The sequence below is a fragment of the Mirounga leonina genome, unplaced genomic scaffold, assembly GCF_011800145.1.
Source record: "Mirounga leonina isolate KUSES-001 unplaced genomic scaffold, KU_Mleo_1.0 Mir_154, whole genome shotgun sequence".
NCBI classification, from domain to species: Eukaryota; Metazoa; Chordata; class Mammalia; order Carnivora; family Phocidae; genus Mirounga; species Mirounga leonina.
This window is the reverse complement of record NW_023270389.1, coordinates 28265029-28281959: the sequence shown is the minus strand read 5'-3', so window position 1 is coordinate 28281959 and position 16931 is coordinate 28265029. Positions and strand designations below refer to the sequence as shown.

At 54.8% G+C, this 16931-nt stretch overlaps 1 protein-coding gene across 1 annotated transcript in view; it reads right to left on the bottom strand.

The window, feature by feature from the left end:
• The window catches only part of LAD1 (ladinin 1), an 18087-nt gene extending 7859 nt beyond the window's left edge, over positions 1–10228 (bottom strand). The window contains exon 1 of the mRNA XM_035010350.1: positions 9447–10228. Within this exon, the coding sequence (XP_034866241.1) occupies positions 9447–9484 (38 nt within the window). The 5' untranslated portion in view covers positions 9485–10228. The remainder of the gene's footprint in view (positions 1–9446) is intronic.
• Positions 10229–16931: the final 6703 nt, after the last annotated feature.

The following is a 16931-nucleotide window of genomic DNA, read 5'->3' as shown; positions in this document are numbered from 1 at the left end:
GGGGGAGAGGCTCAGTGCAGACCAGGCCATATCCCTGGATCCCTGCATCCCCATCCCCCAGAGCCAAACCCCTGCGGGGCTGGGGGAAAAGAGCAAACACCCTCTAGGCCTGGGCTGTGTGCAAGAGAACCGTACTGGAACCAGGGCTGGGCTGAATTGGGATGTGCTGTAAGATACACATGCCACAAGACCTGATATGAAAAACAGACTGTAAAATATCTCATTAATAATTCTGCATATTGGTTACATGTTGAAATGATAATATTTTGGATATACTGGGGAAATGAGATATAATATTTTGGATATACTGGGGAAATGAGATATAATATTTTGGATATACTGGGGAAATGAGATATAGTATTAAAATTCATCGCCTGTTTCTTTTTACTTTCTTAGTATGTCATCTATAGGAAATTGACAATTTTAGAGGCGCCTGGGTGGCTCAACCTGTTAAGCGTCTGCCTTCAGCTCAGGTCATGATCCAGGGTCCTGGGATGGGAGCCCCACGTCGGGCTCCCTGCTGGCGGGGAGCCTGCTTCTCCATCTCCCTCTGCCGCTCCCCCCATTTATGCTTTCTCTCTCACCAATAAATAAAATCTTTTTAAAAACTGAAAATTTTATTTAAAAAAAAAAACCTGAAAATTTTAAATGTGGTTCAAATTTGTGGTTCACATTACATATGTATTAAATTTCAGCTAAAGACACTAAGAGGATTTGGACTGAACCAGGGTTTCTCATCCTGGGCATCACTGACATTTCAGCTAGATAACTTCCTGTGCAGGGGCTCTGCTGAATTATGGGGGTTGAACAGCACCCCTGACCTCTCCCCACTTGATGCCTTAGCACCAGACCCCAGTTGTGACAACCAAAAATGTCTCCTGACTTTGCCATGTCCCTCGGGGCGGGGGGGGGGGGTTCCAACACAGATGACAACCACTGGGTTAGACTTCTAGAATCCAGAGTGAGAATGTGGGGCCTCCCTCTCTAGGAGGGACTACGAACATGAGAGGCTGGGCATGGTTCTGCCTGAAGGAGATGGATACACTTGACAAGTTCCTTTTTCTTTTTGGTCTTGGATTCTTAGATAACATCGATCAGTGGACAATCACAGAGAAACTTTCTCAGAGTTTCTCAACAACCCATGGGATTTCTCAGCTGCTCAGAGGGGAAGCCCCACAGACAAGACCAATTACACCTGGAAAAGATTTCAATATCAGCCTCCCTTCTCAGGAGCTCTTGGAGCTCTCTCACCTTCTAGAACCAGCTTTCATTTGTCAGGGAGCAAGGGGACTCCATACACTCTACTTTGGGTCCTGCCCCCCAATCACTCTCACAACCAGTCACCCACCTGTCCATCTCCTTCCTCACTCGCTGCCTACCCACCCAGCCACCTGTCTATCCAAACACCCATCAACTCAGTCACCCCCCCATTTCCCTGCCCAATCATCTTTATTTTATTTTATTTTTTTTAAGATTTACTTATTTGAGAGAGACAGAGAGCAAGCGAGCATGGGGAGGGGCAGACAGGGAGGGAGAGAGACAAGCAGACTCTACACTGAGCGTGGAGCCTGACTCAGGGCTCGATCCCGGGACCCTGAGATCATGACCTGAGCTGAAACCAAGAGTCAGACGCTCAACCAACTGAGCCACCCAGGTGCACCCCCATCAATCGTCTTTAGCTACCTGCCCTTTCATCCTCCCACCCACCTCGCTGCCAGCCCTCCCCACCTTCCATCCACCCACCCTTCCATCCCAACCAAAGAGCAGATACATCATTGCTAAGCAACTGCAATGGACCAGCAAGTCAGGAACTGGGGGATTCATAGAACAAGCAGGATCCCTACCCTAAAGATACCTCTATCTAGAAAGACATGTATCATATGACCTCACTGATATGAGGAATTCTTAATCTCAGGAAACAAACTGAGGGTTGCTGGAGTGGTGGGGGGTGGGAGGGATGGGGTGGCTGTGTGATAGACACTGGGGAGGGTATGTGCTCTGGTAAGCGCTGTGAATTGTGCAAGACTGTTGAATCTCAGATCTGTACCTCTGAAACAAATAATGCAATATATGTTAAGAAAAAAAAAAAAAGAAGATGATAGCAGGAGGGGAAGAATGAAGCGGGGGTAATCGGAGGGGGAGACGAACCATGAGAGACGATGGACTCTGAGAAACAAACTGAGGGTTCTAGAGGGGAGGGGGTTGGGAATATGGGTTAGCCCAGTGATGGGTATTAAAGAGGGCACGTTCTGCATGGAGCACTGGGTGTTATACACAAACAATGAATCATGGAACACTACATCAAAAACTAATGATGTAATGTATGGTGATTAACATAACAATAAAAATTTTTTAAAAAGATACCTCTATCTAGTGAGAAAGAGAAGCATGTCCACCAATAACTCCCCCAGCCAAAGCACAGAAATTGCTCTGCAGGAGAGAGGATGATTACTGTAAGGCAAGATTATCAAGAAAGGCTCAAGGATGAGACTGACCCTGGCTGGGTCTCCGTGGGTGAACAGGATTTCAAAAGAGGTGACAGGGGGCTGGGGAGAAACCGGTAGGCCAGGCAGAAGGGAGGGCCTGCGCAAGCCTGAGGTCAGAGGGAGGACGTTTGTTGGGACAGGAGGATGTGCTTCACCCAGTGGCCTGGGAGAAAGTTTGGGCTGGAAATAGCACACTGTAAGTCAGCAGAGTGGGCCCTCTCTGGAGCCTTCCTATGACTCTCCCAGTACTACCTAGGGCCCTACAGATAGGAAGAGTCTGGAAAAAGTCTCTTCTTCCCTCCCAGAGTTACTGTAAGGCCATCCCTCTGCCACCGTCAGGTGTCAAACCTGCTCTCCCAGCCTGTCCTGTGGCCCAGCCCTATTCCTCCTGGGCCTCTTCCCCTCCTGCAGGGTATCGCCATGCAACCAAGCCTCAATTTAAGGAACAGACATTTTCTGGGAAAAAATAATCATGCAAACCCACGGATTTTACAAACAGAATTACATATGAAATGCATCTATGGAGCCTCCAAGGAAAGATTCTCCAGGCAGCCTCTCATAAGGCAGTCTACTCCCCCTGCCCTTGGGTACATCCCTGTCTGTCTTCTTCGCCAGTTTTCCTTCCTAAAATGAGGAGGATGAGCCACACAATGGCTCCACTCTGTTTTTCTAAGCCCAACATCATGTTGATCCAACATCCACCAAACAAATATTTTTTGAGTACCAACTACGTGCCAGACACAGTCCCAGGCATTGGGATGCAGCAGGGGAGGAGTGCATAGTGCAGGGGGTGTGGGGGTGTGGTCAGCGAGCCAGGAAATGAGTGCACGAACAAAACAATGTCAGGAAGTGACCCGAGGACAACAGAACCAGGTAAAGGGTAATGTGAGAGAAGGTGACCGGGACGGGAGGCCTCTCCGAGAGCTCTGAGGAGGAGCCCGGATCTGGTGGCAGGGTGTCCCAGGAGGAGGACACCGCAAGTGTAAAGCCCCGGGTGTGATGGCTGGGCATTAGGGGAAGGGGAGGCTGGAGCCACAGCGTGGCCCACAGGGAGCTAGGACAAGGAGGAGAGGCCAGAGAAAAGGGCCTCATGGACCAGGGAAAGAATGTGGGTTTTATTCAAGTATGCTGGAGAGCCACTGGATAGTTTCACATAGAGGAGTGACATGATAAAATTTGTTACTATTATTATTTAATCTCTCTGGCCACTGAAGGAAGAAGAATTGAGGGTGGCGGGGGGGAGGGGGAGATAGGGGCCCCCGTCAGGAGGCTCCTGCCATGGCCCAGGTGAGAGCCATGCTGGCCTGAACTGTGGTGGTGACAGAGAGAAGGAAAGAGGGATGGACTGGGAACACATCTTGTAGAGTGAGCCAAGGGGAGATGGGCTGGATGGGGATGAAGGCAGAGACAAAGAGAAGAAAGAAGGAAGACTCCTAGATTTTTGGCCTGAGCAATTCCTGGTGCTGTTAGTAAGATGGGAAAGATGGGGGGAGGGGAGTTTGGGGAGATGGTGGCCGGCAGTGGGGGGCAGGGGGAGGAAAAGTTCCGTTTCTGGCTATTGAGGGTGAGGAGAAGACACCAGTGCAAAGGAGACCAAGGCCCTGAGCCGGGGAGATCAGAGGAAAATCAGGGCGGAGTGTGAACCTGGAGGCAGGAACGAGGTCCTGTCCAAGGCCAATTGGGGGGGTGGGGGGAGACCAGCACAGAGTAGTGAGCAGAGGTGCTGGTCCCAGAGCCAAGCCGGACTCGCAAGGGGAGAATGGGAGTCAAGAACGAGGAACTGGCGAGGACCAGCAACTCTTTGGAGAAGTTTTCCTCAGAAGAAAAGCAAATAAACTGGGACAGTAGCTAGAGCAGAATGGACTCAAGGAATGGTTTTGTAATTGAGGTAGAATTCATATACAATAGACACACATCAAGTTTTGTTTTCTTTTTAAAAATGGGGAAATGAAGGAGAGTGGAGAGGGTTTGAGAAGTCTGAAAACAAAGTGTGAAGATGTTGTCCTGCAGGGAGAGGAGAGCCCACAGGAGAGGGTGTCTCTCATCTCTAGCACCCACTATGGGGCCCGGCACATAAGTGCCAACGAATGTGGAATGAACCAGTGTGACTGTCAACTTTCAGATGTGAGGGCTCTCCTCCTCCCTGGGGAATTGCGAAACGTCTGTCTTGACAAGGACGAGCATGAAGGGGGGGACAAATTCTGAGCTTCCCCAAAGACAATCTGCCCATCTGTTACGAGCCAGGCTCTGATGCCTGACCACTCCTCAGCTTAAGTTGGCTCATGAGAGATCATCAGTTTATGTGTGTGAATGAGTGAATGAATGACTGACTAATCTTCAAATACACAGAGCCCACAGGGGTCATGTGAAGGCCTATGGGAATCATGTTTAAATTCTGTGGTCAAGGCCATGGGACTCTGACTGGAGCTCTTCTCCACCAGACTTGGAAATGCCAGCTTTAGCTGGCTTTCATCTGAGGCCATGTTTTCATCTCTCACCTTCTCTGGACTTACTCCCTCCCCCTATGTCCAATGTGGGACCAGTTCTTGCCCTCCAAAGTTGAGGGATCCATACACTGGGGAAAGGGCCCCCACAAAGCCAGAAGTTCCTCTCCCCTGACCACACCCAGCTGGGCTGGGCTGGAGCCTCCAGGATTTCTAGGTCCTGAGCACCCCGTTCCCACACACACTCCTCTCAGCCCTGGGGGAAGCAGCTTATTTGTTTATCCTCCAGTGGGGCCATATATGGAATGTGATCTGCCAGAGCCTTGTCTCTTCGGAAATGACTCACCCCCCTTGTTCCCCAGGCCAGCCCTAGCCCTAAGGGGTCTTCAGGGCTGGAACTGCAGGAGGTGCGGCCCAGGTGTCCTTGAATGTCCACCAGCTTTATGCCATGACCCCACAATCCCCCAAGATGACTTGGTCACCCCCCTGCTGCTCAGGAATCATGGGGCTGCCTTCAACCCCTGGCAGAACATGAATCACTTCACCTTCACCACCTTTACCACCACCTCACCCTGGGGAAGAAACGTTATTGCCATTAACTCTTGCTTATAGGGGCGCCTGGGTGGCTCAGTCGTTAAGCGTCTGCCTTCGGCTCAGGTCGTGATGCCAGGGTCCTGGGATCGAGCCCCGCGTCGGGCTCCCTGCTCCGCGGGAAGCCCGCTTCTCCCTCTCCCGCTCCCCCTGCTTGTGTTCCTTCTCTCGCTGTGTCTCTCTCTGTCAAATAAATAAAATCTTAAAAAAAAAAAAAAACTCTTGCTTATAAGATGAGGAAATGGACAGAATTGGGGGTGGAAGGGGGGAAGGAGGGGCAAGGGTCAGTTTTCAAGGGGAACCTCAGCAGGTGCAACTGTTGAAATCCCCATAATAAATATATGATAAGTAAGGGCGTTAGAATGGTGCTTAACGTTCAGTAGCACACAAATATTAGTTGAAAAAGGAATCAAGAAGTGAGAGTACTAACATCTAAGTGCTTACTATAATGCCAGGCACCGTTCTTAGTATTTTACAAAGAACGTGGACATTAAACCTCACAACAACCCCATGAGGTAAGGTGGTGTTATCCCCATTTCACAGATGAGGAAATGGAAGGTCACTGGGGCTAGTAATTTTCCCAAGATAGCACAATTAATCAAAAGGAAAAAAATAAGATTCCATGCCAGGTCAGCTTCTCAAAAGCCTGTACCCTTAACCACAATACCAGATGCCAGAAGAGGCGGTCCGAGGAGGGCTGCCCCTAAGCCAGAGTGAGTCCCCACCTTCTTGACAGCCTGTCAGTGTATGTTCAGAGGAAGAAGCTGGGGAGCCTGGGAGGGCCTCTGACCATGTGGGATTCTCCACCCCAGGGCAGGCCAGAGCTCATGGTGCAGCCTGGGAGAGCAGAGGTTTTGGGGAAGCCCCATGGCCAACGCACTGACCAGAGCCAGGCCCAGGACGGAACCTGGGTCCCACCATCTGGGAGTCCCAGCCACTCTCCCCAGCTGATGCCACAGCCTTAGGCAGCCGCCCCACCACTCCCTCCTTCCCGACAATTCTTTCCTCTACCTCCTGCCCTTCACTTGGGGACAACATCCCTCTCTTCGCCTCCATGTGCGGCCACCATCCTCCCCAATACGTCACTCACACCACTGCTTTCAGCTGCTTAACAGATAGAAGTTAGATCTAAGGAAGAACCTCCCTGCGGGAGACCTCAAAACAAGCTCAAAAAACAGATCAAGGCTCAGCTGCTCTGGTTAAATAGGGGAAGGGTGGGAAGTCTGCCCCAGAAACATCTGTAGAACCCTGGGCCTCAAGGAGCAGGATTTGTAACTCTTTGAAGGAAAGAACAGACAGCTGGGAGGCCCAGCTCTGACTGGCCTTATGACCTTGGGCCAGTCTTCAACCCCTAGGGAAGACAGGTCTCGGGCTGCCCTTCTGCACAAGGAGGGGTCACCACGGGCAGTCACAGAAGTCCCTTCCAGCCCTGATGGGCTAGGGAGAGGTGTCAGGGGAGGACGGAGAGCCGTGCTGGGAGGTGGGAGACCTGCTCAAGGCCTAGGCAGGGAAATGATTAACCACTGGCAGCTCAGTCCCAGGCACTCTCAGACCCACCCCTCACCCCCTGCAGATAGGCCCAGCCCAGCCTCACCCGTCACCTGGCCAGCCCCGGGAGGAAAGGACATGGCCACTGACCAGGGCACCCTGCCAACCAGCTCGCCACCGCCCCCATCCCAGAGCTGGAGCATCTGAATGTCTACTTCACGCCAAGGATAGGTGGCAGGCTGGCCCTCCGCTCCCCACCTGGACCCTGCCTGGAGCCACACCGGTCACACCCTCATCACAGGTTGACAGTGACTCACAGCGCTTTCCCTCCTGCCCGCTGAGGCTTGTTGTTCAGCCGGGGAGCAGAGCGGGAGCGGACCTCTGCTCCAGGCGCCTCATCAGAGTGACGGCTGGTACCAGCTGGGTCTGCCCATGGGGCTCTGTGCGGGCTGGGGCTGGCAGGGAGAGCAGGCCAGGGGCTCCTGTGGCAGGACTGGTTCCCCAGGGCGTTCCTGGCACTCACCCTGGGCATCCCGTGGGAACCCGGCCCCACCCCTGCGGCCACATGTCCATCTGAGCAGTGGACAAGCTAAGACCAGACCCAGCTCCCATTTTTAAAGTTCTCATGCTCCAGCTGCCCACCCACCACACACACACACACACACACACACACACACACACACCCTATACATATCCAGGCACGCTCTCAGACACAAAATCACATATATCCCACCAGTTGGTGAGCTCCGAATGAAGTAGCGTGTGGTTTGCATTTTTCACCCAATGCACTATACTGAGGTCTTCAATAAACGTTCACACCAAACATACTGAGACTCCTACAGCCCAAACTCAGCAACGTAAGAACCTACTACTCACACAGATATCTCCATACTGCACAGGCCATAAACACGCTCACCCACACATACACCTGCACGCACCCATGTAAGCACACATCCACTGGCACAGATATGCCCTCACCTGGGAGCAAAGACACTCCCACATCAACCCCCAGGCACAATGACCCACGTGCAGAGTCCAAGGTCTGGACCCCCAAGCTCCACCCTCAGCACAGACCTTCCCTGGGGTGTGCCCAACCTCCCGGGCAGCCTAGGTTCCTTTTCCCGGGGCACTGGGTTCCTTCCATTCTCGGGGCGTACCTTATCCCCTCTCTAGAACCCTTGGGCCCCACCACATGGGGGGTTCCTAGGCAACAGTGCTTCAGAGCCTGTGAGGTCCTGAGGGTCTGAGGTGGGCCCCCAGCCCTCGGGAGGATGAGACTGAGACACGAGAGAAGCTGTAGAGCCCTTCTGGAGGGAGGCAAAGGAGATCCTAGAACACTGGAGAATGCCTGAAAGCCACCTTAATGGGGAAGGCCTGGGGAGGGTGCTGGTCTGCTCTGCAGAGAGAACCCTGGCCTCGGTATCCAAATGCCCACCTGGGAAGGGCAAAAAGGACAATTTCTACTTGCCTTAACCCTATGGGATCAAAGGAGTAGGAATCCAGCTCTGAGCTACTACACGGGCCTCAGTTTCTTCAAGGGCAAGATGGGGGTAGATGGCAGGGAGAGTGGGGGGTGAAGAGATGAAGATGCTGGTGTGAACACTTCTGAGGGGAGGTGCCCCGTAGCTCCAAGAGGAGTCACCAGGGTCACCAGCCACAGTGAGGGGTGCTGCCTCCAGGACAACCCTCCACCATCCCAGGCTTATCTAACCCTGACAGGATGTCCAGCAGGCAAGGATAAGATACCCAGTGTCCTGACCCTTTGACAGACCAGCCTACAAAAAAAGACTGAAGCACAGAGGGGGACAGCAACTATCTTGAGGTCGCCCAGCCCAGACACCACCCCAAAATGCCACACTCTGAATTTGAGCCTCATTAGTGGGAGGGGGCTCTGTTGCCCAATGGTCTCTATTCCCTGATCCCTGTTCTTCTGACCCTCCAGGGAGAGAGTGCTGTCCCCACCCCTCTTCCCCAAGAGGGGGTGAGGGATACCTCCCCAGGGGCCCACTCTCCTAGTCTCTACCAGAGAAACATGGCAGCGGGGGAGGCCTCTCTCGGAAGGAGGCTTGGCGGTAACCCCCGACCCCCCCCCCCGTCCCCCCCCCCGCCCCCGGCAGGGGGGGGGGGGGGGGGGGGGGGGGGGGGGGGCTCTCCAGGCCGGGGACCAGCCTCCCCCAAGCACCCTGTGTGTGGCCTCAGTCCCCGAGAGGAGGAAAGAAAACCGTGGGGGAGCGAGAACATCCGCCCTGCCCTGTCACCTAAGAGCTCCCCACTTTGGCCCCAGTGGCTGCCACCCCCCCCCCCCCCCACCCCCCCCCACTACAGCAGCAGCAGCACCCAGGCTCGGAGCCCGGCTCCCGGGGACGGGAAGGGGACCGACGCCGCGGCGGGGAGAGGAGAGCCCGGTGCGGCTCCCCGGGCCGGCCGCGGCGCTCACCTGGACAGCGCGGACCAGTCCTTCCTGCTGACAGCCATGCCGCCGAGCCCGCGGCCGCCGAGTGCGCGTGCAGGGCCGGGCGGCCGCCGCCTCACCTGCGCGCCCCTCCCCCGCCGCCCGGCCCAGGTAAGGTCACATGGCCGCTAATCTCAGCGCGCCCGGCCCGCCGCGCTCGCACCCGCCGCCCCGAGCGGCCCCCGGGGTGTGGGCGGCCCCGCACAAAGCCGCATTGATCTCCGCCCCGGCCGGCCCGACCGCGCGCCTGCGAGCGCCGGCTAGCTGTCCGACCGGCCGCCGGACGGACGGACCGACAGACGCCCAGGCCCGCGCGGGGTCGATCGGCCGCCGGCAGCGAGGGCGGGGGACTTCCTGCTCAGAACCAGTCCGACCAGCTCGGCGCTGAGCCGCCTCCTCTCGCAGGGGCCGGGGTGCCGGGGAGTGGGGCGGCGGGCGGGGACCCGACGAGCGGGGTCGGGCCGAGCTCGCTGCGGGTAAACCGGCTTAGCCCGGAGAAGCCCAAGAGCGGAAGCCGAGCGGGAGAGTTAGAGCAGGTACCGTAACCTCGGGTCCGGCACCCGAGCACCGGCTCCCGGGCCTGCGGCGCCCGCCGCGGCCCTGCGCCCCTAAGAGGCCCCGAGAGATGAGCCGGGCAGTGCTTTCGCTGTGCCGCCAGCAAAACCACAGAACGCGCCCCGCGTAAAGCCAGCCTCCCCCCAGACGAGATTCTTAGATTCAGTTCAGTAAACTTTGGAGAGCCCGCAGTTCGGAAAACACAAGGATGTCAAAGGCACTGTCCTGGCTTTGCTGGTGCTGGTCTTTGGGCTGGAGCGGCGGGGTGTGTAACAGGGCAGAGGAAGCTCAGCTTCTCCCCGGGAAGGAATGAACACGGATCACCGGGACTGGGATGCTGAAGGCCGCGGCCGCTCGGGCACCACCAGCACCACCTGGCTCCCTTAAAGTGTGCAGCTGGGCTGGTGGGTGCCAGGGGCTCTCTATCCAGGAACCAGTCTCGGATGGGCTGAGAGACGGCCAGTCACTGAGCATGGAGACTCTGATCTCCCCTGATGGATCAGAACTGCAAGGTCAGCAGCAGCAGTTCCTGCTCTGAGAGGGATGGGTCGCAGCCCCAGGCACCAGGAGGAGGAGGAGGAGGAGGAGGAGAGGGAGAACTGCCAGCATTCTGGCCTTGCTCCCCAGCCTGGCCTCCCTTTGGCACTGATCCAGGACTGATGGTCTCCACTGTGCCCTCCGGCTCTGAGATCTGACGGTGATGAGCAAGCCAGTTGCTGAGCAGAAGCCTGGGAACACAGACACACAGCTAAGGCATCTCCTTCCCCAAAAGGCCCCCTCCTCCAGGGAGCCTTTCTTCTTGGCCTAGGCGGTGAGGAGTGAGGTTTAAGGAATGATTGCCGGACTGGGAGCCTAGAGATCTGGCTTTGAGCTCGGATTCTGCCATTTAGTAACCATGTGACAGGTGTGTTATTCCAATCTCCACCTCTACCGTCACAAGGAATTCTCCCTGTGTCTCTGTGTCTGCGTCCAAATTCCCCTCTTCTTATACAGACGTCAGTCATTAGATGAGGGCCCACCTCATGGAGTCGTACTGACGTACCTCATTTTAACTTGATTACATCTGCAAAGACCCTAGTTGCCGGTAAGGTCAGGCTCTTGGGTACCAGGGCTTAGGAATTAAACCTATCCTTTTGGGAGCCAGAATTCTACCCACCACAATCAGCCAAGTGGCTTTGACGTCAGGGACACAAAAATGGTAAGGCATCAGCTCCTGACCTCCAGACCTTCCCACTCTAGCAATGGAGATGCACACCCAAGCCTCATTCCAGACAGACTGATAGAAACTGAAGTTATGTCATCAGGAGGGATTAACTCTAATGGAAGGGATTGGGAAGTCTTAAAGAGGAAAGAACATCGGGGTTGGCCTTTGAAGGTTAAGTGGAATTCAACCGTCAGAAATGGCAGCTGAGCATCCAGCTACTGGACACAACATCAACAAAAACAGAGGGGCAAAAGTGGAAGGTGTTTGCGGAGCAGAGAGAAGACTCATGTTCTTGAGGCTTAGAGCACCTTCCTTCCAAGGCTGAAGGGAAAGAGGGGGGACAGATAGTGAGGATCCTGGGTTGTGCTCGGGTGTTACCTTTTCACCATAGAATATGTAGAACTTGAAGGAAAAGGGAGGGTTAATGGCCTTTGAATGGGAAAGGTCATAGACCCCGAAAGACAACTCTGGAGGCAGTAGGAGTAGAGGTCAGATTAGAAGTGGGAGGCCATGCTGGGGAGGGTATTTTGTACAGTCCACAAAAGAAATGAAGGAGGCTTGAGCAAGGGCAGCCAAGTAGGGGGAGAGGAGAGGTGTTGGCAAGAGCTTTCGAAGTTCAGTTGTCAAGACTGAGTTGACTGATTGTGGGTGGCAAAGGAGGACAAATCCCTGTGAAGCCCATCTCCCTAGGCTGAGGGGCTGGGTGAAGGCAGGTGCCACTGATGAAACTGGGCTGCAGGAGGAGGAGGAGGTTTCAGGAGGAAGGTGACTTTAGACCACTAGGGGTTCTTTAGCCTCAGCATTATTGACATTTTGGACCTGATCATTCTTTATTGTGAGGACTGTCCATGCATGGTAAGATGGTCGGCAGCATCCCTGGCCTCCACTCATTAGAATGTAGGGTCCGTGGAGACAGCCAGGTGGAGCTGTCCAACAGACGGCTGGCTGTGGGGAGTATGGGTGCTCCAGAGACCCCAGCCGTGAGCTGCAGAGCAGGCAGGAGGAGGGAGGGTTTCCTGAGGACAGGCTGGGGAGAGAGGTGTTAATGTTGAAGATGTCTGTGCCCCTGCGCTAACCCCCTGAGTGTCTTAAGAGCAAATGCCTTATTCGCCTCAGTATGCCCTCAACTCTACGCCTAGTATAGTAGGTGCTCAATAAAGCTTTGGAGAATTGCACTAACTTGCTTTGGGAAGAACAGGAAAACCCAAATCGGCCAAAACCCCTGCTGAGTATAACCTTAGGAGCTGGGTCTGGGAGAAGCTGAGATGGGGAGGCGGGGGGGACTCTAAGCATCCCTTGGCCTCCCGGATATAGCAAAACCAGGATATGGAGCATTAGCATGTCACAGCAAATGTATCAACAGGAGTGAATTTCATCACCTTCACCTCGAAGGGGAAAAAGCAGGAAGCATGCATTTATGTTAGGTTTACCCAAAAAATGCAAAAGTAGACAATATCTTGTTTAGGAATTCATAAATACAGAGCAGCGCTATAAAGAGAACAAAGAGAATAGTAAACACAGAGCTGAGGATTCTGTGGATTCCTCTGTGGAGAGGAAGGGCCTTGGAAAACATTTACAATACCCTCATTCCTAACATGAGTGGTCGGCACATGGATGTTCATTTTATAACTCTTCAACTGTACGCACGTTAAAAACCACAAGCGTGTGCTGGTCACTTCCTCCAAGGACAATCCACGGAGATAGGGCTTTTCACATGGGGAATTCCCCGGTCAAGGGCAGTTTTCAGGACTTCCCAGCCAGCAGTGGGGGAAGGGGGCCATCTCTCTCCTCCCAGAACTGACGTCAGGCTCTGGAACCCCCACCCCCTACCCTTATCTACATAGCTCATAGGTCGTCCTCTCCTTCTCCAAAGAGGCCAGAGTGGGGATCCAGGGGGATCCCTGGCCCCAGACTAGCAGGTTTGTAAATCACACCCTGACATTTCAGGTTTACTCCCATTCATATATACCCACTGAGCACATGCCATGCCAGACCACTCTAGGGGAAGGCAGAAAACAAATGAGGTAATCACACTCATACCCTCAAAAACCCAGGGCGGTGGTTCCCTGGCTTTGGGTTTTTACTAACAAATAATATGTTTTAAATATGAATACCCTGGGGCACCTGGGTGGCTCAGTCAGTTAAGCAGCTGCCTTTGGCTCAGGTCATGATCCCAGGGTCCTGGGATGGAGCCCCCCATTGGGCTCCCTGCTCTGCGGGAAGCCTGCTTCTCCCTCCATCTGCCGCTCCTTTAAAAAAATATGTGAATACCCAAATGGTGTTGATACCATTTTATTTTGCAAAGTAAGAACATTAAAAAACAATGACTACCTACCCTGCTCCCACTCCATAAGTAAAGAATATGTTAGTACTAAAATCATAACATTAAGGCATGCATAATTTTAGAACAAAGGAGAGCCCTTGTCACTGAGTACATTACGCTTTATGGAAACTTCCACCACAGCAGCCCTCGCTTGCCCATCGTGCAGCCGTTGAAATGTGGGTCACAAAGAGCGAGCGAATCAGGAGGGTTGTGTCTGGGAAGCACCAGTACAAGGGACACACGGGCATCCGCCCCCCCTGGGACAGGCAAGACACTGCCTGCTGTGTGTGCACACACACCAGGCTCACCTTCAGATGGACAGCCGCGAGCATTCACACGCACGCACACACACGCGCGCACACACATCCCCTCCCCCAGGGGCTCCTAGGTTGGAACACCCGGCCCCCAGATGAGGCCATACTTCTCTCTCAGACCTGGAGTAGAGGGCGGGCTCGCCCGGTCTGTGCGGACCAGTGAGGGGGTACTTGCTGGTACTAGGGCCAGATGCGTGCTGGGCCGGCCCAGAGGTGGGCCACCTGCTCAGGTCACTGGACCTCTGCCTCTGGCTGGGATACCAAAACTCTACCCACATCCAGTTTTTTCAGGAGCCTGGGGGTCCAAGGACCCATGTTTTCATCCCAATTATATCTGTGACCTTCAACAAATCACTTGCCCTCTCTGGGCCTGCAGACATTGACCATAGTTCTCTGGTGCCAGGGCCCCGGGGCTACAGGGACTCACTCTTCTCAACCTCAGGGGACCCACAGGCCAGCTTAGGATTGTGTCTTGGGAGTAAGGGGATACCCTTGTTCCTCAGCTCCAGTGAAGGAGCCTCGGCCGGCAAGCTTCGGGGGTTTTTGAGGCAAGAGCCCCGATGTGGTCAGGAGAGGACCTGCCATCTGCACGGGTCCCAGCAACCTGTCCCAGTTTTCAGTAGCTTGATCACCCACCTGGAATGAAACTGCCCCCCTGGCTGCCCAGCCCAGATCCCTGCGGGGAGTCTGACTCACCTCGTGGGGGGCCTCTGGGGCTAATGTTTAACTCAGCTCCCTTCCTCCGCAGGCCCTTTAGTCCCAGCAGCCCTGGACACTGGGCCTGCCCTGATCGCCCTGCTGGGGGTGGGCTCCAGACAGACAGGGGCCCAGCCTCCCGCCCCCCATGGAGACAGGGACTTCATGCGGAGGGAGAGGCAGCCGCGGGCGTCCTGAGGGCTCTGGGACAGGCAGGGGTGGTAGCAGGGGGCATTCTGCCCTGGTCATTCCTACCAAGGTGGGAGGAGCACCAGATCCATCTCCAGCTGCACAAGAGATACTTACCCAGCTTTGCCACAGGCATCCCCAAAAATCCTCCGTCCCTCCACCCCCAGTTCTGGCCCTGGTGTTGGAGGAAGACCTCTCCTTTGCTCAGTTGGGTGGCATTTGCATCTCATTTGAAGGTTTTCCCTTTCGGTGGGGATATTGGAATTCCTCAGGTGCATATGCAGGGCTCCTGACCCCCAGCTGTGTCCCTTCTGGAAAGTGGTTGGTTGGGTTCCCTGTGGCAGAGAACCTAGGCTGACCTAGGTTCCAAGTGCTGGTATGCAGCTCTCAAACCCTACAACTCCAGGTGGATGAATTCACCTCTCCCAGCCTCCGGGCCCTCAACCTGCAATCCAAGATAAGAGTATTGGAGTACCTGGGTGGCTCAGTCCATTGAGTGGCTGACTCTTGCTTTCGGCTCAGGCCATGCATGATCTCAGGGTCCTGGGATCGAGCCCCCTCCCCCCCCCAGTTGGGCTCTGCACTGAGCAGGGAGTCTGCCTGGGGATTCTCTCTCTCTCTCTTTCCCCTCTCCCTCTGCCCCTCCTCCTGCTCTCTCTCTCTCAAATAAATAAATACATCTTTTAAAAAAAGAGCGTCTACTTCTTAGCATTTTGTGAGAATGTAATGATATAATTCTGATAAAGCATTGAGCATCATTTTTATTATTACTAAAATAGTGAGTAAGCATATGGACTCTGACTGCCTGGGTCGAACCTTGGCACCTCCATGCACTTGCTGTGTGACCATGGGAGGGCAGGCGTTAACCTCTCTGTGCCCCTTTCTCAGAGGGGCATCGTGAAGGTGAAATGTGAAGATGTGTAGAGTGGCGCCCGGCATATACTCAATGGGAGGTGTTTTTAGTGGGAGGCCCAGCTCCCAGCTCAGCTCCCCCTGTATCCGGTCCAGTGTTGGCCCTCCGTGGTGAAAGGGAGTAGACTCATGGCTCTCCAGATACCATGCCTCCCACCCAGGCCCTGTTCACAGCTACGACTCTACTAGGAGCCCCCTCCCAGAGGTTGCTCTTCCCCGCAAAGCAGCCCTGTGACAGAGCCTACCTCCTCCCTCACCCACTCAGTTCCCATGGTCTTCACTCTCAGGAAGCGTTTTGCCCCTTTGCCCTTGCTCCGCTCTCCCAGGAGATGGATTGGTTCTAGCCCTGCTGGGAAGAGGGACCAGATGATGACCTCCAGAAAGCCTCCACACGGGCCGGGCCATGGCACTTTCCCAGAGGGCCCTTGCCTTGGGTGTGTTGAGTTGGCCCTGCAGGCTTTCTGCACCCAGGTGTTTGTTTTGAGTCAGGCCTGGGGCTGGTCTCCGGCTTTTGTAGGACAGGGTGGAGACCCCAGTCTGCCAGGGCCCCAGGTTAATAGTTGACTGGCAGAACTGAGATTTGGCTCTGGAACTTGGGGCCAGGCTCTCTCCAAGGGCTGAGCAGAGACAGAGCAAGGAGACCATGCTTTGGACCCAGGCCAGCCGGGAGGAGCTCTGTGAGGCAGGGCAGGGTGGGTTTCTGTGGCTGCCTGGGCATGAAGCCCAACCCCATCCTCTGTGGTGCGGACTGGCCCCATCAGGTTCTCCAGCTTCGCATGTGTGTGTATGAGAGAGACTGGGTGTGTTTGTGCCTAAGGGTTTCTGTGTATGGTAGGAGCTGTTCTCTTTGCACACAACTGCCCTTCTGCCTCCTGGGCTGTTTGTAGCAAGGACCCCGGGTAGAGAGCTGCCTCGCCTACCCCATCCCAAGTTGCTGGTCCTTGCAGGGGCCGATGGGCTGAGCAGCCCTGGGTGCTAGACCCTGCCCCAGGGAGTAGCTGGCACTGCCCTTTGTACCCAGCTTCTCGTATTTATGGCAAATAATACACTGGGAGCAGAGGGCAGAACAGGGAGTCACAGGGCGGGAGGAAGGGGGACTCCTCAGGCAGCTCAGCCTCTCCTGGGACCAGTGCTGACGTGGTTAAAAGTCAAAGGGCCCCGGTTTTGTAGGCTTAGTTCAGGAGTCGCCAGGACACTGCCCTGAGAAGCCAGGCTCTGCTCTTCCCAGAACTTTGGTCTCTGCTCCAGAGAAGCCACTCTCCTCAGTATGTGGGAGG